Genomic DNA, 22,649 nt, shown 5'->3' on the forward strand with positions numbered 1-22,649 from the left:
TCTAGATGAAAATTTCAGATGGCTCTTAGAGGCTTTTGCGTCTGAACTCTTCATATATATATATATATATATATATAAATAACAATAATATCAAAATACATTTAATCAATTTATTCATAGAAAAAAATATCCTAAAATATAACTTTGTATATTACTATTGACTCTTAAATCCTATATTTCTTCTCCTGGTTCAGTTTTGCCACTGTATTTCTTTTTAAGGGTCTTGTTTTAACCTTTTTTACAGTCTATGGTTTTATCCCATGGTTTTAACACTTTATCCTAATCCCACCAAAACCACACACACACACACACACACACACACACACACACACCACACACACACACACACACACACACACACACACACACACACACCACACCACACACACACACACACACCACACACACACACACACACACACACACACACACACACACCACACACACACACACACACACACACACACACACACACACTTAGACCTACGCTGTCCTAGTTATTTGTGTGATATGATGATTAAAGCTACACGATCTCATTTTTACACCACTTAATTTTAACATCACACTAAACATCACTTCAGAATTAAAAATGGTAAAATAAAATGTAAATAAAATTAGAACAAAAAAAGAGTAGCTTGCCTGGCTGTAGTGTACTCACCATGCAGCGATGATCATCAGAAATGAAAACATGCTAGAATCTACGTCGTTACTTCACGCCACTAACCAATGAGAAGAGATGTTGGCGGGAAGAGACGTGCAGCCCCGCCCCAGGTGCGGCCCCGCCTCGATCGACGTCTTCACTTGCCAGTAACCAATGAGAAGCATTGTGGGCGGAGATGCCCGTGCAGCCCCGCCCCAGGTGCACCCCCGCCCAAATCTGCAGGCTGCAGCCAGGTGTACTTGGGATCTCTCTCTCTCTCTCTCTCTGTGCGCAAGCGCGAGCGTTTTGTTGTGAGAGCGAGTGAGACGCGTGGTGAGTGGACTCTTTCTTTGAGGCCTCTATCTTTGACTTTTTTTTTTACTTGTGGTATACTGGTTTAAAAGTATTAAGATAGTGGTTTGTTGTCTCTCTGCCAGTTCTTTATAACTGGCAGGATGACTTCGGCCGCGAGGACGTTAGATTTCCTCACACGGTGTCACGCTGTGAAAATTAGTCTGAATGCTACTGTGGAAGAGTGCAGTTTAGCTGTTGGGGAGGTGGTTGGCTGTGAAAACATTATGTCGGCATCAAGGATGAACAACGCGGTTGTTGTGTTTTTGAAAACCATTGAGTTAGCGAACATGTTGGTTGAAACTGGAGTTGTTATTGACAATGTTTTTGTTCCAGTGTTACCGTTGCCTACACCGCCCAAAAAAAGGATGCTAAATCAAATAGTGAAATTCCATTGGTTTTGGTTGGTTAAACAATGTACAGCATTCTGTTGTAGATGCAGGCTTAGCGGGTTCATCAGGTGATGCTGCAGTTTTGGAGCAAAAGGGGATCGAGGCAGTGGCAGTTATAGAAGGAGCTTCTGTCTCTGATGAAAGGTGTCAGTTAACTGGTGGTTTAGATATGCAGAGTTCAGGAAGTAGTCAAGTTATGGAGATGGATGGGAGTCAGGTTTCTGGGGGAGAGGATGAATGTGTTTTTAAAACACCACAAAAGAGGAGAATGATACAGAGCCACTCTAGTAAATCTAGAAAGCCAGGGAATTGGCTTTCTGATACCGAAAGTGACTCAGACATTTCAGAATGTAGTGTTACTTTTGATCATACAAATGATGAGCCTTCAGAGCGGTCATACAGTGTAGATGACGTGAAGCTCTTTTTGAGAGTAACAAAGAATGCAAGAAATGTGCGCATTACTGAGTACTTTACTGATTTGGAGCAATTTGTAGAGAAAGCAAAGTCTTTTAAGAATGAGGGTCTTTTTTCTGATCAAGAGGTATACAGACTGAGGAAAATTCTCACAAAAGTACATTTTCAATTAGCAATTAATGTTGAGAAGGTTTACTTTAGAATTATATTTATGAGATGAATTTTGTGTGTGTCTTGTTTATCCTTTTCTTCTCTTTTATGAAAGATTTTCATTTTGCTTCCCTGAATTTAAATGGGGCACGAGAAGGGAAGAAAAGGTTTGAATTGTATGAGTTAATGAGAATAAAGAAAATAGACATTTTGTTTGCAAAAGAAACTCATAGTGCTATTACCAATGAGGATGATTGGGCAAGGGAATTTGATGGGTTAAGCATTTTGAGTCATAGTTCATCTTTAAGTGGTGGTGTTGCTATCTTATTCTCTAAAAACTCCATTACAATTTCTTATGAAGTAGAAGTTGTTGTAAAAGGCAGATTTTTAAAAGTAAGGGCTCAATTTGACAATGTTTTTTTATTGTTTTGGTTGTGTTTATGCTCCCACCAATGCAGTTGAAAGAATGTTTTTTCTAATTACATTATGTAAAGCAGTAAGTGATTGGAATACTGAATATTTGTTCTTAATCGGAGGAGATTTTAATTGCACGGAAGTTGCTTCAGATAGAAATCATGTTGAGCCTCATATGGCTTCTCGAAAAAGGTTGATTCAATTTCTAGAAACACATGATCTTGTAGATATTTGGCGTAATTTTCACAAGACAGAGACAACATGGGTTCATTCTTATAATAATAGGTTGTCTTTCGCACGATTGGACAGATTTTATGGTTTAAGTCATCAACTCAATCTTTTTAGAGATTGTTCTATCATTCCAGTTAGCTTTTCGGATCATAGTTTAGTACAGTTTTTTTTTACTTTAGGTTCCATAAAACATAGTGAACATAGAGTGGATGGATGTATCTTCCCAGGTTTTTTTTTTTGATTTGGAAAAAAAAAAATGGCCAAAAGAGATCTATACATGTTTTGCGTTCCAAGGAGGGTGCGCTCTTGTCGGATCATGCAGATATCCATAAGAGAGCGGTAGAATTTTATAAAGAACTGTATAGCAGTGAACTTATACACAGGCCAAACACTAATGTGTTTATTAGTGGTCGACCGATATAGTTTTTTTGATGGCCGATGCCGATATCTTAGAGAGCAGGGTGGCCGATGGCCGATATTTTTATATATATTTATTTTAATCAATATTTAATAAATTATAAATAAATTAGAAAACTAGTCTTTAAAATAAACATGCTTTTATACTCCTTGAATCTGCAATCCTATTACAGTATTTTTCACAAAGTAGCCTAATTGTTTAGAAATATATGAATATGTGAATAAAAATAATGTCGTAACAGGGCACTCAGTAATCTGGTAATTTCGTGCTGGTAATCATATTTTTTCAAATAAAGACAGGGTAACGCTAATATTACATACAGCACACAGAGAAAACGATATGAATATGACACAGTTGGCAACTGGTTATATCTGCATATTTAAAAAAATGAAGGATTTAAAGTTTTTCGATCGCGTCTCCTGTGAAGCTGATCTTCTGTTCGCATTCACTCACTTCACCGATATATCGGTCGACCACTAGTGTTTATTGAGGATCTTCCTCAGGTGACTGAAGAGGCAAATGCCGATCTCTGTAGAGAGATAACACTGGAAGAGTTGAGGAAAGCTCTTCAAGGCATGGAATGTGGCAGAGCACCGGGAGTAGATGGCCTATCTGTAGACTTCAATTGATACTTTGCACGTGACGTCACAAGTACTGGCTGGCGGGCAAGAACGTCTTCTCCAGCAACGAAACCCAGTAAACTAATCAAGGGTCGCCAGTTTTACTATACAAAAGTTGGTGTTTTGAGGTGTAAACGACATGCCAGATAGTAGTTGTGCAATTGGATGCACTAACCGCAGATGAGATGAGCAACCTTCACAGTATACACACGTCTGTGCATATTAGGGGTTGCACGACTACTGATTTCTGCTAGTCGATTTCTTATCAAAACAATACTCGAGTTACTCGACTACTCGTGGTTCATGCTACTGTAAATGAAAAGACATGAAATAGCCTAGCTAGATCTTATCAATAAACATTATTAATTCATAGCCTAATGCAACAATTACATGAGTAAACTCTCAAAACATTATAATTATGACGTTTCATTTTTAAATTTTCATGTAACAGTCTAAAGCCAAATAAATAGCCGTTCTTGCCTTTCATTTCAGACGTCTGCTTCTAGGGGCCGTTCACATATCGCGTCTTTTTCGCGCTCAAGGTCGTAGGCGCGCAGCGAGCGCGCTCATAATGGAAGCAACGTGGTGCGCTAGTTTTTCCAGGCGGGTTTTTCCTTCTCATCTCCAGAAATATATCTAGTAGTAAAGCTAATGCAAGGGCTAGAAATCAATTAATCCTTTGCTGATACTTCTTCGTCGTAGTCATCATGGAGAGCGCAGTTCACGGTTGCATAGCAACGACAGACGCCATGGGAGCGCACGCGCTTGTAGGAGACAGCGGCGCACGGCCGCGCTTTCCACACGTTTTTAGACGCAATATGTGAACGGCCTCTTGCAGAGTTGGCCAAATACAATATTTTTGTCATCCTTGATGAAATACTTCCACACATCTGACGTGTGGTGTCTGTTGGTGACGTTCGCCATTTTTAATTCATTTATGGTTAACGGACGCTCGAGTAGTCGATTGTTTCCGACAGCGTCGACTAGTGGTTGATCTATCGACTACTCGACTAGTCTATGCAAGCCCTAGTGCATATTACCATCAAAGGTAATTTCAACATTTGTTTGAATACAATGGGTGTATGTAGGGCTGGGTACCGAGTTCGATACTTTTTAGGTACCGACCGAATTGCCTCGATACTATCGAGTATCGAAAAATGACTTGTTTTTCGGTACCAGATTTCGATACCTAAGGGGTTAACTCGTCAACGTCAGTGCTCAAACAAATACATATGAAATGCACAACGACACGCCTAAATTCGCTCACGCACATACACGCAAACTCTACACACACGAGACGCGCGGAACTCTCCGCACATACTCTAATGAGACGCGCGCGCGCACACAAACTGTCCACGCACATTCTCATGAGACGCGAGCCTATGGACGCGAGCACACACACACAAACTCGCGCACATACTCAATGACACGCAAGCACACACACTCACAATACCCTAAAGATGTGGAAAAGTCGATCAAAAGTGTGGCTACATTTCTCCAGGCTCGATGCCAACAGCGCGCGATGCAGTATTTGTGGTAAAATAATGGCTGCAAAGACGGTACCGCGACAGATATGATGAAGCCCTTGACAGTACACGGAGTAAACATAAGAGCAGAAAGTTGCTGCGTCTTCGACTGGTAAATGAAGAGATACCTTGTTGATCACTCTGACTGTTTATATTGCAATAATGACCTACTGAATGTACACTGCCGTTCAAAACCGTGTTGGTCAGAATTTTTTTTCAGTAAGCATGCATTAAAGTGATCAAAAATGACCTTCCAAAAACTGTTTTCATATTTCAGCTTTGACAACACAGGAATAAATTACATTTTGAAATATATTCAAATAAGATTTTAAATTGTAATACTATTCCACAATATTACAAGTTTTACTGTATTTTTGATGAAATAAATTCAGCTTTGGTGAGCATGAGCTCTTTATAAAAAAAAATATTTTGTACCTTATGTATATGTATAAGGAATATTTTGTTCCTTTGTGCTTTTTTTGTTCCTTTGTGCACTGACTAAGGAGCATGAGTCAAACTGAAAAAATAAAACCAAAGTTTTTCTGAGGTAATGTGTTATGTAATCTTGTTAAAATGGATTTCATAAAATTGGTATCGAAAAAAGTATCGATCAGGAACCGGTATCGAAATCAAGGTATCGGTATCGGTATTGGTATCGAAATTTTTTAAACGATACCCAGCCCTAGGTGTATGATCATGTAATTAATCGTGTCTTTAAGTTACTGTAGTTTTGTCAATCAATACCACCAGTATTCACCAGCTGGTTCGGCGATGGTCAGTTGTTTGTGTTATGAGTCTAAGCTAGGCTAACTGTACGTTCACACCGCCGCCGGCGAGAGCGGCAAAATTCATTGAAAATGAATGATTTCTGGGCACTTTGACGCTCTCGCCGGTGGCGGTGTGAACGCACAGTAACAGCTGTCGTCTTTTGCTAACAATAACAGAAGTGTGTGATAGGTTGTTTTGAGGTTTGCGATATCTATGATTTTCAATGAAAACCAGAGATGACCCAACAGTAGAGCTAGATTATTTACGGAGGAATTATTACTGCTCGATTATCTTAAAAAAAAATAGTCTGCTTTACACAATTTAGCTACCTTGGAGTTAATCCTAGTCCATAGTTATGCAGCTAGCTCGCTAACAGACTTGATAGCTACTAGAAAGTCCTGGAACTACTGGACTCTACGTTGAAAATACCCGTTTGTTGCCCGCCAGGTATCCGTGGTACTCACGTGACTGCAAAGTATCAATAAGTCGTTTTGGCCTGAGATTGGTGCTGATCTGCATGCAGTCATCAAAGAAAGTCTAAACAGTGGAAGGTTACCACTGAGCTGATTCAGATTTCTCTTGGCACAGCTACTAGAAGACAGACCGGTTGCTCATGTCACATCTACATCGTCAAGCTCAAGCTTTGATGTGGATTTTGGTTTGGTTTCATTAGACCAAGAGAAAGCGTTCGACAGGATCGAACATAGTTATTTATGGGAGGTTTAAGAAGCTTTTGGTTTTAGTACAAATTTTATTGATAAGTTGAAAGTTTTATATTGTGATGTTGAAAGTCTGTTGAAGGTAAATGGTGGCTTATGTGCCCCCTTTAATGTTTTTAGAGGTATCAGGCAAGGTTGTGCTCTTTCCGGTGTGCTATATAGCTTAACAATTGAACCCTTGTTACGGAAATTTAGAGCAGATTTAAAGGGGTCATATAATGGTACATGCACTTTTACAAGTTGATTGTACTGAAATGTGTGTTGGCACTTGGCAGTGCCTGTACACAACCATCATAAAATGATAAAAATCCATCCAGTGTTTTTTTTAATCTTCTTATATGTTTCCCCCTCTCCTGAATCAAGCCGTCACAAAATCGACGCCCCTCCCACAATGGTTGATTGACAGCAGCGTTTCACCACAGACCCGCCCTTGCGCCCTAGTGAGCGAGCTGTCAATCATAGCCCGCGCAACCGGCGCGTTCATTGCTGATAGCTGGAGCACTGAGTAGAATGGTCTCGATTGTGGTGTTCTTGGGTGTAATAACGAACACAGCAGTCATTTTGATGTTCCTAAATCCGAACCGCTGAAGACGCAGTGGCTGAGTTTGTTTTCGAAGGGAATTCCCCGCGATCGACGTCAATGCTTTCATGTTTGCGCGAATCATTTCACCAGACTGCTTTACAAACGAGGGTCAGTATAGAGCTGGTTTTGCTAAGAAGCTGCTCCAGAAAAAAGGATCGGTACCAACTATTCGTGTTCCTGCTGCACCTCCAGAAGAAGTGAAACTTGAGTGTAACGTTTTATTAACCTTTAATCTTTATATTAATCTTTGCAAATCGCTTGCACGCTTCACGATGAATGCGGCTATTTTTACACTCAGGTACATTATGGCATGTTTTCTATGTATGACGTTCTCAATATAATTCATAATCCCAATGTTTATAATAAAGGCGTTATAGTTATTTTGTTATTGTGTTACAAATGGTGTACGCGCAGAACAGAGGGGCGGGGTGAGCAAAGCTTATTATCATTTAAAGTAGGGATGTGCACGAACATTCGAATTTTCGAATATTTGATATGTAATTATTATTCGAAAAATAAAATACTCTTCGAATTTATGAAGCCGTAAATTCTTTGCGGGTCGTAAATGCAGTGAATCCCTGATAAATCCCAAGCACTAACTCGCAGTTATAATTAAATGCACTGGGTGGCACTGTGGCGTGTGTTTAACAAGTTGTTTGTATTTCATCGTCTGCCTCGCGGAGTTTGGAATTACTAGTCGAAAATGAGGTTATTAAATGATCTTACAAAATGGAATCACTTTTGATCTAATTAATTAATTAATCTGTAGTTATAATATCATCACCACAATGAGAAATCACATGAAATCCAAACAGCAGTCGACTGAGGAAAGACAGCTGTCTATTACTGCATCACGACTGCAGGTAAGCGCAGCTGTAGTGCGAGTGATCCGAGATGAGGGCTTATCTAATAGCAAAATGATTTTGAGACATACAGTACCAGTCAAAAGTTTGGAAACATTAATATTTTTTATGTTTTTGAAAGAAGTCTCTTATGCTCATCAAGCCTGCAGTCAAAAAAAACAAAAACAAAAAAAAAACAGTAATATTATGAAATATTATTACAATTTAAAATAATGGTTCTCTTTTTTAATATATTTTAAAATGTAATTTATTTTTGTGATGCAAAGCTGAATTTTCAGCATCATTACTCCAGTCTTTGGTGTCTTATGGTCCTTCAGAAATCAGGTCGACACAGGTGGTAACTCGGCTATTGTCTAAGTGGAAAGAAGTCATCACCAAAGAAGAGTTAATAACGATAAAGGACTTTGAAGAAGGGTGGATTCAGCCAAGGGATGACGATCCTTTTCCGAATTTGTCTTTAGCTGCTGTTTTTGAAATGTGTGACGGTTTTTTTATAAAGTCTAATAATTTAAGTTTGTTGAGGAAAGAGAAAGCATCTAGCAAAGTTATGTTTATGTATGAGTGTTGTGTTAAAGCGTTCAACAAGAAGAGTCTTGATGCACCATGGCGCAATGTTTTACATTTAAGCGAGAATACAAGACTGAATTGGGGGGCACTTTATAAATCACCATTGCCTAAGAAAACGGGGGATTTGCATTTTAGAGTTTTGCATAGGGCTATAGCCGTTAATGCGTTTGTTTCTGTGATAAATCATGAAGTTACTCAGGAATGTCCTTTCTGTTCACAAAGGGAATCTGTGTTTCATACCTTTAATGCATTGTATAAGATTAGAGCCCTTGTTTACTTTTTTACAAGATCTATTTAAACTGTTTGATGAAGTATTCTCTTTGGAGATTTTTTATCTGTGGTTTTAAGTATCAGCAAAAATGGCAATTTATGTAAGCAGAAGAAGCAAAATTGAAACAGATTCTGATGCAGATGTAGTGTTGCTCTTGTCAAAGTTGTTGAAATCAAGAATCCAAATAGATTTTTGCTATTATAATGCAACAAAGAATCTAATGTTGTTTGAACAAAGATGGTGTATAAAAGGTGTTCTTTGTAGTATAATCTATAATATTTTGACTTTTAACAGTATATTGAGTTTTTTTTTTTTGAATCATCTCTCTCTCTCTCTCTCTCTCACACACACTCACTCTCACACACGCAAGCACACACACACTCTACAAAACAAATGTAGCCAAATATCTGTCCAGAACTATGAGCACATTACGAGATTAACCATGGTTTAGCACAGTAAAGAAAATGTTTACACAGAACCATGTTTAATGTAACGTTACGTTACCTGTAGCCATGATATAAATATTTTATGTTGTGTTTCAGACTTATTCATTGATAAAATTATCTGACATACATTCAGTGGCGGTTCTAGACCACAGTAACTGGGGGGGCCAGGCAGGGGCCACTTGTGCTTTTAGGGGGCACACCTTTAACATTCATCTTAACCTATTTTCAGTATTATTTCAAGTCATTTTTCACCATGTCATGCATGACTGCAATCTCTAGAAAAAGCTAATAAATTATATTAGCTAAGCTAATAAAACAATTTCAATTCAAATGAATGTTTCATTATGTTTAATTGTAGTGTGATATAATGATCAATAATAACACATTTTTAGCATCTAAGCACATCTAGGCACTTTTTTACACCTGGGGTGGGCGATATGGCAATAATATCATATCACAATTTTATTTATTTTTTCAGGGAAATCACGATTTTATCATGATTCTTTTTTCATGTTGGTTTTACTATTTTGCATGTGATTGAGCATTACAGCCAAACTAATGTCCCTATTTTAAAAGCAAAGCCTTATAGGTAACAAAATATAGGTAACAAAATATAAAATAAAAAAGAATGGCAGACATTTAGGCCAAAGTGGCGAAAATAAAAATCTTTGTCACTATTTTCTTTGTTATTAAAAATTAAGAACAGAGATACATATTACACATACACAACTTAATATACAAATGAAATAAACAGTGCTTTATTTTTTCAGCTATAGGTGTATTTAACAGTAGAATTGAAGAAAGTAATTAAATTGAACAAATATGAAAATTAAACACAACAGACTTAAAGTTCTCAGTCAAGAGCAGTGAATGATTTCCTTTGTGTGTTTTGTTGTTTTATTAACATTAAAGGGATAGTTCTCCCCCCAAAAAGTCATAATTTACTCTCTTAAGTTGTTTTAAACCTGAATAAGTTTCTTTCTTCTGTTGAAAATAAACGTTATTTGAAAGAATGTGAGTAACCAAACAGTTGATGTACCCCTGTGACTTCCATAGTATATTTTTTTCCTACTATGTATGGAAGTCAATGGGGACCAGCAACTGTTTGGTTTTGGGTGAACTATCTCTTTAAGGACAAGCGGCAGCATGTTTATTATTAGGGCTACTGTCTCTTTAAGAACAGCACGCGACGCGTCTATACCTTACAGTCTATGGTCTATACACGCATATGACAAGCAGATTTTAATAAATTTTCTCTGTTTGCTTTCACTTTAGACATAACCAACTTTGTTTATGTAAACATTGTCTGTATTTGACAGTATTAGCACAATATAAGACTCAAAAGATAACTTAGTCCAGTAACAGGCTTTTAGTGCATGTGCGCGTCGAGTGTACGCGCTCAGTAAAGCGCATGTTTGAACAGCGCATCAGCAGCGAATGACATGTTTAACCGGCAAGGCTTTAAAGCACATGCAAATAATGAACTTTTGTGAACTGCAGTGTCACGTTCCTCTGCGTTAACATTTGATGTGAATATACGTCGTGCTGCAGTGTAGCCTATAGATGAAGGCGCCGCAACTGATAAAATGCGCAGTTGTTTGGTGTGATTTTACGATTCCAAATTTAGGGGGGCCAGAGGGGGGGCCAAGCTTGGTGACACGGGGGCACTGGCCCCCCCGGCCCCCCCTCTAGAACCGCCACTGCATACATTTCACAGTAATATTATATTATTTAGCCGAAAAGTACAAAAGTAACTTATACTCAATCTAAGTAGTCCTTTAAAGCACTATAGCCAGTGTAGTGAAATAAGAGATTTGAGTAATAGAGTACACAAATAAACCTCAACTGAACAATTAAAAGGTTAGTTCACCCAAAAATGAAAATTCTGTCAGTATTATTACTCACCCTTGTGTTGTTATTTTTAAATAAATCTGAGAGCTGTGTCACTCCTCCATAGGCTTCTTTGTAATTGAAATTTGCCGTCCCACAATGTTTAAAAAAAAAAAAAAAAACGACTTCATTCAATTATTGATTTTCTTCTGTGTTTCTCTGAGTGAGTTCACGTGGTGTAACAGCACAGCGCTTCTGAGTTGTATGTCAGAACGTGAGCTCACTATTGGCCGACGCTGGTCATTGCGTGACGTACAACACAGAAGCGCTGCTTATTTTTTTGGGTACAAAAAAGTTTTCTCGCCACTTGATAAATCATGATGATTGTCAGTTTCTGCACTTAAAAACTGTTAGGCCTATGTGTTAGAGATCTAATTACAATGTAGTTATCATAAAATCAAACCATGTTTCAGTTTATAGTTGCTGTAGTGAAGATGAGTGCCATTAGTGTTTGTCTTTGTATTATTGATGTTTTATCCATGTCATATTGAGAGAAATAACAGTATCATCTTTCAATAGAGCAGTTTTATAGACTTTTATCAAATACCCTAATGTGTTTCTAACAGCAAACACTCAGAATAAAGTGAGATGATCTGCTGATGATCCTGAATGGCTTGTTGAATGAGTGTTGATTGTCTGAGGCTCATCAATATTAACAGATCTGCTGAAAACACTCTTTTTTTCATGACAATAGTTCCTGTTTTCACCTCATTTATTATGCTGATGTCTTCAGATCTACTGTAAATTGATACTTAAAGCTCATTTCATTGGTGTGAATAGAGAGTAATTGTTGGTTTCTATATAGAGATAAAGATAAATGCTTAGATGTGTCATTTAGTATTAAAACAAACTCAGTAATTAAAAACTTTGGTTTCTGCAGATCAGCTCCTCCCACAGCAAGCACATTATCAGTGAAGTTCCTCCCACATCAATCACATCATCAGTGAAGCTCCTGCCACATCAATCACATCATCAGTGAAGCTCCTCCTACTGTAATTCTCCAATAAATGCTGGAATATTCCCATCCGTCTACAAGTGAAGACGAGCACAATGCATCAGGAAGAGCTGATGTCTGTAAAGACTGAGTTTATTAAAGAGGACAGTGAGAACATGAGTGATCCAGAACCCTGCAGAATGAAACACACTGAAGATTCTGAAGAACAAAGAGGTTGGTGTTTATTCTTCATTCATTCATGATGCTGAAGAACATTCCTGTTAGAAATATTCAAGCCCTTCTTCACATTTAGACAAACAGTTAAACTATGGGAAATGGTTCAAAGTGTTCTTGTTTGTTTACCACAAATGGAGGTTTGATAAACTGTTATATTGATTGTCAATATCAAGTAGGGGTGTGACGGTTAGTATATAACCGTGAGACCGACGGTTATAGTTGAACACCGTCATTAGAACTCTATAACCGCCAAAACCGTGTTATTAAAATATTTTTTACAAACATTTTTTTAACATAGAGAATGTTTAAATACTAATTAAAAACAATTGTTAACAGTCTGTGTTATTAGTGATCTACGTCGTTTCCAACTGTATTTGATTCTTTGCCAAGTACCCCCTACCGCCAATCATTTGAGATAGAAATAAAAGCTACGACTATGATATAGTGATGTGCCATCATTATGAGATTTATTAAACAAAGGAAAAACATTTGCAATAATAAACATTAGCAATAAACATTTGCAATAATAACAAATGTATCATTACCGTGATCGTGCAGTTTAGCCCTTGACTGGCCCCAAACATGTTTGATAAACGAAACATATAGCCTACAGTGTGTGTATATATGATGTGTATTACATTTTAGCTCAAAAAACAATTGTAATAAAAGATTGGATCATAAGATGCGCAATATTTCGGGAGACATGGTTTTTACCACTTAATGAAGTTTTGTAAATCATCAGACATGATTTTTACCACTTCATTAAGTTTTGCTTTGTAGAAAGCCTTTCTTTAAAACGAATTTCGTTTTGTACAAATTGTATCTTAATTTTAATAAATGTTTCATCAACCAATTTCATGTAGCCTATTTAATAAATAAAAAGAAAACATAGTAGACAATATAATAACCGCGACATGCAGGCGCGGGCGCGCCGCGTTCACTTGCATTGCATTTCATTGTGAACTAGAGCGCATCTCATCGTAAATGAATGAAACTCAGCGTAGGCCTATGCCTCATACATTAGCATTTAATATCTTTGCTGCATCCTTTCTAGAACAGACAAGGGCTTTCTTGCGGCTCGCATCAACAGAGCATTGCATCGTCCATAGACCGCAAAACAATCAGCGGATGGCGGGCGGGTGCGGCTTTGAAAAAAAAAAAAAAACATTGGTGCGGATGTTGAGATATTAATTTTATTTGTTTAATAGGCGACCAAGTAGCTAATCAGTGTCTGCTCGTTTATTCAAACTAAGTTGTCCTATAACAGACGACCTTCGCGACGCCCCCCCCCCCCCGCCGACGGTTATGTTATGAACCGTCACATTTGACTCACGTCATAACCGTCATCACCAATTCTGAAACCGGCACACCCCTAATATCAAGTCCAACTAAATATTTTGCCTGTTTTATTTTACAATTATAACTGGCTCACATATTTTTGCAACCATGTTACCATGTTGTTTTGACATTTCTCAATTTTCGATTAGATTTCTATGCACAAGCTTGTGATTCGATATTGATAGTGTTGGATATACTGTTTATCAGATCAATTACATGGCAAATGTTCTCAAGGAAAGACAATCTCCCAAATAATGCTGTAAACTACACATAGGAATCAGTTGGTACTACATTACTATAATAGCCTATTGAAGGTTACAATTTACCGATTTGTATAAAATTCAAGGATGCATTAGATTCAAGGATGTTTTTTATAATAATAAAGTTATACTAACTTTGCAATTACATAATCATATTTTTCTACCTTTAAATATACACATTTAAATTTTGACTGTCATAAAAACTTTACTGATTTATTCAAACATGCATTAAATATTGAACATATATATATATTTTTAACAAGTTATGGTCACTGAATATGGTACATTTTTTAATGATACAGTGTTTAAAGAAAATAAGTAAACAACCAAACAAATAAATAAACCGGTATAAATAAGTTATAATAATAACAAAAAAGGTAAAAAAAAAAAAAAAAAAAAAGAAAGTAGTAAAATAAATATAAATACATTCTCATCATCAGATAACAATGGAAAACTGAGAAATACTGAGACAGACCTACAAAGTATTAAATGGCACCTATTATGGCATTTAACATGTTCCTAATATTGCTTTGGGAGTCCCCAACAACAGTTTTACATGCATGCAATGACAAAAAACACTTTTGTTGTCTTATAATATGCATTTATTTTTACCTGATTTGCTCACCGACTCCCAAATGATTCGTTCAACGACTCATTTTTCCAAACCCCTCCTTTGCGTGACGCTAATCTGCCGTGATTGGTCAGATGACCCATCTGAACACAGTTATTGTTTGCGCTAGCCCAACGCATAAACATATTGATAAAGCACTGCAGTACTACAAGGTATTGCTCTATTCTTTATGACAACTCCAATAACAATGACAAACATTTTAAAAAAATTGACTTTGGAGACCTAGAAGCTGCGCTGATCGTACACAACAAACAAAAATACTTATTGAGCATGCTACAGAACACATAAAAGCAACAATTATTAATAATATTTGCAGGTTGTGATTCGGAGGAGGAAGCTGATCCAAATAAACTTGGTACTGAACCTTCCTTCAGTAGCAGCCGGCTCGTGAATCCACACTTGTAAGCATTTATGTTTGTAAAGCAATCGTCATTAAAATGACGCGAACACAGCACAAGGTTCGGGCTATACTTGTGTGGTATAGTTGTAAATATAAACTCTAGCCACTGATTCTCCACATGCTCGTCCCTGGGCAGTGAAAAAAAGGTCGCTTTTGATTCGCACTTCAGAACACAGCATCTTGTTTTCGACAATGTTTTCAAGTTTTCCCTGGTGTCTGCGCGCGCAATGAGTGGGCGCGGCCAATTTGATCATTTTCGTCTTGACGTCACAACAAAAAGGAAAATGACTCATTAAATTGATTCAGAGTCGACTCCTACTTTTGAGAGACAATAACTTTTTTTACGGGGAACTTTCATATATAAAACTTTGCAGGATGTTTTTGTTCACTTAGATCTATGTTACACACTACATGAAAGGTAATTTTCAAAATTACATAATAGGTGCCCTTTAAGTGCACTTAAAACTCAATTCTAAACATCAATGTAAAATTACATAGTACTAGCTGGAATGGAAAGGGTTAATCAGACATATTAAAGATGGCAGAGTCTGTACGTATGCTAAAAAGGGCTTCCAAATTGTAGAGAATCATATTTTTTTTCAAGTTTGATGAAATACAAGGCGTCTTCAATCCACCTAAATTCCCCCCATGTTGAAATGCAAGTGGTTGGACTATTATAACAGACAAACAAATCATCCTCCTGGCGAATGTTTTTGTCAAAAGCGAATAGCGACAAATCTAGCAACTTTTACTTGTTTTATTGGAGACTTTTGTGGTGTTTGGAGACTCGAAAGCACGTATCACTCTGCAGTTACTGTGCTCAACGAGCAGCGGGGGCTGCCGTGACACACACACACTCACCCACTCACCCATTCACTCATTAACAAAGGACTTCAATCGTTAAGTCTGAAAATAAAATCTGCATTTCCTGCAAAATCGTCATTTTGTTCGTTGTATTAAAGATAGTGCCTAAGCTCCGACTGATTAGCCCCCGATAGCCACACACATCGTTGCATCATAGCCTAAACTTTATTGAAAACACAACTAATCCACATCCAAATTATTTCAAAACCAAACAAAAATGGAGAGATTTCTAGTGAGGACGTACAAGGCAACCGACGCACCACCAGCTGCAAAATAGCTTCAAAGGTACGATGAAGCACACCTGCAGTTTGGGTTTACAGTCACGGCTGATCTGAGACCTCAGTGTGCCGAGGTGCTGGCAAACGACAGCATGAAGCCCTGCAAACTAAAAAGGCACCTCGAAACAAAGCATGCTGACATTAAGGATAAACTGGCTGAATATTTTAAAAGAAAGCTTGATGGCCTATGCTAAATCATAAATCAGATCTATGTACTATAACATTACGATGTCCAGCAATCGATTTAAATCGTACATACATTGGGTTTAATTTGTCATTATATGGCCGATAAATCGGGCCGATATTTGCGGGTTTGACGTGTATTGGCATCGGCCGATACGCGGCTGCTGCGTTCCCCGATATTTTTTTTTCCCGGCATTATTTACAGACAGGCGTCCGCAGACAGCTCTGTGTTGCTTGAGACGCTGCAGTTCACATGCAGCCCATGCACTGCCCCTCCCACACTATCAGAGTGCTGGAAGCCTCTTCAAGACAACGGCAAGTTTAAACTTTCAAAGCTTCTTTAAACTGTTGGACTTAGCTGAAATATTGCCATACACTTTGAAAGTGGAAACACGTTGCTCTATGTGCGTGCAACTATAGCTAAGCAAGTTTGTGGGTCCAAATGGAAAACGTTAATGCCTCATCTATAAAACTGCTTTTCATTGTATTTAGGGAGCTGCAAATAGCTAAGTTTGAGACTATCCAGATGCATACGGCAGCTGTTACGAACACTTACACTGGTCATAGGATTAAATAATGCTGTCGGTATACTGTGATATTTGTGGGAGTTTTATTCAGCGACCACCTGGCTGAGGTTTGGACGTGTGCTCATTAAAAAGAAGCGACACGGTTGCGACACGCATGCGATGCAGTGCGCTCGTTCCAGGCGCTCCTATGCTGTGGTGAGATGAAAACATTTAACGTTAAACTTTTCAGAATGCTGCAAGCGCACGCAGGTCAAGTGACAAAAAACAACTGACCTTTGCATAACAACATTGAAAGCTCGGCTGAACAGCTGATCATAGCTGGACAGGGCGGGCTTTTATTTCTCATCTCCATAAATATGTAGTCATAAAGGGCTAGAAATAAATGAATCTTTACTTGCTCGTCATCATGGAGAGCTCAGTTCATGATTGCATAGCAATGACAGATGCCACGGGAGCGCAAGCGCTTGTAGAAAGGACAAAGCGGCGTGGCTGTGCTTTCCACACGTTTTTAGACGTGATATGTGAACAGTCATAATAAACTGAGAATCTATTTGGTTTAAAATCCTTTTTTATTTTGTTTAAAATGGAGATCACGATTACATATATCAGACAACTACACCGAATAACATGTTCCAGTCTTAAAAAAAAAAAAAAAAAAAAAAAAATTGTAATCATTAATTCAAACACGTTTAAAACAAATTAATTCAGTCTCAGAAATAAAGCAGTATCGGCTTCAAATATCGGCCCAAGAAAATTGGCAGCCCATCTCGGTCATCGGCTAAGGCTGATGAAAAAAAAAAAATCGGCATTGGCACAAAAAAATTCAAGTCGGTCGATCCCTAATTTTAAGCGTATATTTAAATGATCCAGTGGTAAAACTTTTGCTAAGTGTGTCGGGTTCTGTGTTCTAATCCGCAATCGTATGGTTTATTTTTTTCTCATTAAAACAGTATATCAGCAGGGACACGTTTGTGTGCATTTTGTTTTGTAATTTCATCGGAACAAATATAGAGTCTCAACAACGGATTGAAGCACGCGTCTCCACAACTGAGTGAAGACTGTGTGCGCGCCACAAGAGAACACCGTATCCACGCCACTGATCACAGTGGCAACGAACACAACACATTTCAGCGATAGATAATTATTAAATAAACAAACTAAATGAATGCTCTGCTAGTTAACTGGAGATGTTTTATTTATTTGTCATGCCATGAGATGTCTCAAAAGTGGTGGGGATAATATCGACCTTAGCAAAAAGTGGTGGGGTCATGTCCCACCCGCAAATTACGCCTATGGAAATGCATAAATAAACAAATAATGAACGCGAAAAATAAATAAATACACATTTCAGTTCTTAACAAAGAAGTGCATCCTCTGCAGCAGTTCAGGCGACACCAACTCCTCTAGTGTCATCATGGCCAAATTCGTGCTCTTTGTCCTTTCCGGATTAAATGAGGTCTGACGCATCGACATGTTAACGTTATGATATGACATAGCCAGCACGTGGACACATCGTGGAGGCTTGTTTACTTTTTTAACCAATGATTTATCAGATATTTATTTTACACTGCTTTCAGCCAATCATTTGTTTGACCAGCATTAGACGCTATACTGCTGTGTCCCAATAAAGATTCTAGAGCGATACAGCGCAACTCCAAAAAGGAGGACAAATGAGTGTCCGACTTGAGGCTGCGCCAGATGCCGGACAGGGGGCTTAAAATCCGGACTGTCCGGCCTAAATCCGGACGTATGGCCACCCTATACTTGAGGTGTTACCCATATTTCATCAAAAAAATATTTCATTTTTTTAATTTATGTGCAGTTTTCATAACAATAAACACAATTTTTAACAACTTTTTCATTCACTTTTTTTTTAACCTTTTTTTTTTTGTACATACAGTACAAATCATTGTTCATTTCAAAATAGATTATTTTGTATGTAGCCTATTAAATCTCATGCTGTTTATGATGCCATCTTTTATAATAAACAACAGTTAAGATGAAAAAGAAATACAGTTCTTGAATTGAAAATGTTATGGCACTGTTGAATATATGTTTAATGTGTTTATTACAACCCCAAATCAGAAAAAGTTGGGACACTGTACAAATTGTGAGTAAAAAAGGAATGGAATAATTTACAAATCTCATAAACTTATATTTTATTCACAATAGAATATAGATAACATATCAAATGTTGAAAGTGAGACATTTTGAAATGTCATGCCAAATATTAGCTCATTTTGTATTTTATGAGAGCTACACATTCAAAAAAAAGTTGGGACAAGGCCATGTTTACCACTGTGTGGCATCCCCTCTTCTTTTTATAACAGTCCACAAACGTCTGGGTACTAAGGAGACAAGTTACTCAAGTTCAGGAATAGGAATGTTGTCCCATTCTTGTCTAATACAGGCTTCTAGTTGCTCAACTATGATGCAAATCATAACTCTTTATGATGCACCGAATGTTTCCTATGGGTGAAAGATCTGGACTGCAGGCTGGCCATTTCAGTACCCGGATCCTTCTTCTACGCAGCCATGATATTGTAATTGATGCATGTAATTGATATGGTCTGGCATTGTCATGTTGGAAAATGCAAGGTCTTCCCTGAAAGACACGACGTCTGGATGGGAGCATATGTTGTTCTAGAACTTGGATATACCTTTCAGCATTGATGGTGCCTTTCCAGATGCATAAGCTGCCCATGCCACACGCACTCATGCAACCCCATACCATCAGAGATGCAGGCTTCTGAACTGAGCGCTGATAACAACTTGGGTTGTCCTTGTCCTCTTTAGTCTGGATGACATGGTGTCCCAGTTTTCCAAAAAGAACTTCAAATTTTGATTCGTCTGACCACAGAAGAGTTTTCCACTTTGCCACAGTCCATTTTTAATGAGCCTTGGCCCAGAGAAAACGCCTGCGCTTCTAGATCCTGTTTAGATATGGCTTCTTTTTTGACCTATAGAGTTTTAGCTGGCAACAGCGAATGGCACGGTGGATTGTGTTCACCAACAATGTTTTCTGGAAGTATTCCTGACTCTGAGCCCATGTTGTAATTTCCATTACAGTAGCATTCCTGTATGTGATGCAGTCCCGAAGATCACAGGCATCCAGTATGGTTTTCCGGCCTTGACCCTTACGCACAGAGATTGTTCCAGATTCTCTGAATCTTTGGATGATATTATGCACTGTAGATGATGATAACTTCAAACTCTTTACAATTTTTCTCTGAGAAACTCCTTTCAGATATTGCTCCACCTATTTTTCGCCACAGAATTGGGGGAATTGGTGATCCTCTGCCCATCTTGACTTCTGAGAGACACTGTCACTCTGAGAGGCTCTTTTTATACCCAATCATGTTGCCAATTGACCTAATAAGTTGCAAATCGGTCCTCCAGCTGTTCCTTATATTTAACTTTTCCGGCCTCTTATTGCTACCTGTCCCAACTTTTTTTTGAATGTGTAGCTCTCATGAAATCCAAAATGATCCAATATTTGGCATGACATTTCAAAATGTCTCACTTTCAACATTTGATATGTTATCTATATTCACCTGTGAATAAAATATAAGTTTGAGATTTGTAAATTATTCCATTCCTTTTTTACTCACAATTTGTGTCCCAACTTTTTCTGATTTGGAGTTGTACATTAGATAAGGGTGTCATTGATCAAATAATTAAATAGTTCTCTTGACAGAATCATGGGATTTGTGCCTAAAATGTTTTAAAAGTAATAATTGGAAGATCTATGTTCCTCATTCATGAAGATTTTCAAGGACATGCATAATTAATTTATAAAAACTCATCAAAATGATGGGAATATTTTAGGGCTCACTTTGTGTCCTTTCACTTTATAATCATATTTCTCTTTGAATTTTGATGTACTGAAAATGCAATTAAACTTTTTTCTTTCATTTCAGACCTGATTGAAGTGAAGGAGGAGAGAGAAGAACTGAGTGAAGTGAAGGAGGAGAGTGAAGAACTGAGTGAAGTGAAGGAGGAGATTGAAGAACTGATTGAAGTGAATGAGGAGAGAGAAGAACTGAGTGAAGTGAAGGAGGAGAGTGAAGAACTGAGTGAAGTGAAGGAGGAACATCATATCAAACCTGGAGAAAAACCTTTGAGTCACTCAAAGACTAAAAATACATTTTTAAAGAAAACCGGAGCCAAGAAATCCACAACCTGCACTCAGTGTGGAAAGAGTTTCACAACCAAACAAGGTCTTGAGTGTCACATGAGAGTTCACACCGGAGAGAAGCCATTCTCATGTGATCAATGTGGAAAGAGTTACACAACCAAACAAAATCGAGAGATTCACATGAGAGTTCACACTGGAGAGAAGCCATTCACATGTGATCAGTGTGGAAAGAGTTTCACAGCCAAACCTAGTCTTGAGATTCACATGAGGATCCACACCAGAGAGAGGCTGTTCTCATGTAATCAATGTGGAAAGAGTTTCTCAAAAAAAAAAAATCTTGAGCGTCACATGAGAGTTCACACTGGAGAGAAGCCATTCACATGTGATCAGTGTGGAAAGAGTTTCACAACCAAACAAAATGGGGAGATTCACATGAGAGTTCACACTGGAGAGAAGCCGTTCACATGTGATCAGTGTGGAAAGAGTTTCACGGCCAAACAAAGTCTTGAGATGCACAAGAGGATCCACATCGGAGAGAAGCCGTACTCATGTAATCAATGTGGAAAGAGTTTTTCACTGCTGAAATTGATACAAAGACATCAGAAAACTCATAATACTGGTACTCTGGTAAGAGAGTACATGTGCTTTGAGTGTCAGAAGACTTTTACTACAGCGATATATTTAAAACTGCACCAGAGAATTCACACTGGAGAAAAACCTTACAAGTGTTCACACTGTGACAAGAGATTCAGTCAGTCGAAACATCTGAAATTACATGAGAGGATCCACACTGGAGAAAAACCTTACAAGTGTTCACACTGCGACAAGAGATTCAGTGTGTCAGTAAATCTGAAATCACATCAGAGGATCCACACTGGAGAAAAACCTTACAAGTGTTCACACTGTGACAAGAGATTCAGTTATTTAACAAGTCTGAAAAGACATGAGAGGATCCACTCTGGAGAAAAACCTTACAAGTGTTCACACTGTGACAAAAGATTCAGTCAGGCAACACGTCTGAAATTACATGAGAGGATCCACACTGGAGAAAAACCTTACAAGTGTTCACACTGTGACAAAAGATTCAGTCAGTCATCATCTCTGAAATTACATGAGAGGATCCACACTGGAGAAAAACCTTACAAGTGTTCACACTGTGACAAGAGATTCAGTGATTCATCATCTTTGAAAACACATGAGAGGATCCACAGCAGAGAGAAGCCGCACACGTGTGATCAGTGTGGAACGAGTTTCTCTTTTAAAAGTCGCCTGAAGATACACATGAAGATCCATGCAGTGGAGAAACCACATCACCACAGTCTGAGATCACGGTAACAAAATCTCTTCTAAGTTAGTCACAGTCAAATCATCTCCACCTATGATTGAGTGGCTGCTGTTGAATCGTCCAGGTTGTGAATGAGGCCGACACCTGATGTGATTGTAAAGCGCTTGGTGTGTACAGTAATAAATAGTAGCGCTATATAAATGCCTCATTCATTCATTATTTTTTTAACAGCCATTATCTTTTATAGCACGATTTACAATAAAGATTTAATGTGAACTTTGCTATTTTGAATAAACCTGTAAATAAATATC

At 38.0% G+C, this 22,649-nt stretch overlaps 1 protein-coding gene across 1 annotated transcript; it reads left to right on the forward strand.

Annotated features, from left to right (window-relative positions):
* Positions 1 to 893: 893 nt before the first annotated feature.
* LOC309499561 (uncharacterized protein) lies at positions 894 to 22,514 on the forward strand. Its single transcript, XM_082170863.1, has 3 exons — positions 894 to 973; positions 12,144 to 12,431; positions 20,836 to 22,514. Exons 2-3 carry the CDS (start codon positions 12,314 to 12,316, stop codon positions 22,386 to 22,388), a joined length of 1,671 nt encoding a protein of 556 aa, XP_082026989.1. The 5' UTR covers positions 894 to 973; positions 12,144 to 12,313; the 3' UTR covers positions 22,389 to 22,514.
* The last annotated feature ends 135 nt before the right edge of the window (positions 22,515 to 22,649 follow it).

This window comes from Leuciscus leuciscus (genome assembly GCF_965113295.1).
Source record: "Leuciscus leuciscus genome assembly, chromosome: 1".
Lineage (NCBI taxonomy): Eukaryota > Metazoa > Chordata > Actinopteri > Cypriniformes > Leuciscidae > Leuciscus > Leuciscus leuciscus.

Coding starts and splice junctions, on each gene's coding strand:
- LOC309499561 (XM_082170863.1), top strand. CDS start 12,314: ATGCATCAGGAAGAGCTGATGTCTGTAAAGACTGAGTTTATTAAAGAG. Junction 12,432..20,835: donor AGATTCTGAAGAACAAAGAG/GTTGGTGTTTAT, acceptor CTTTCATTTCAG/ACCTGATTGAAGTGAAGGAG.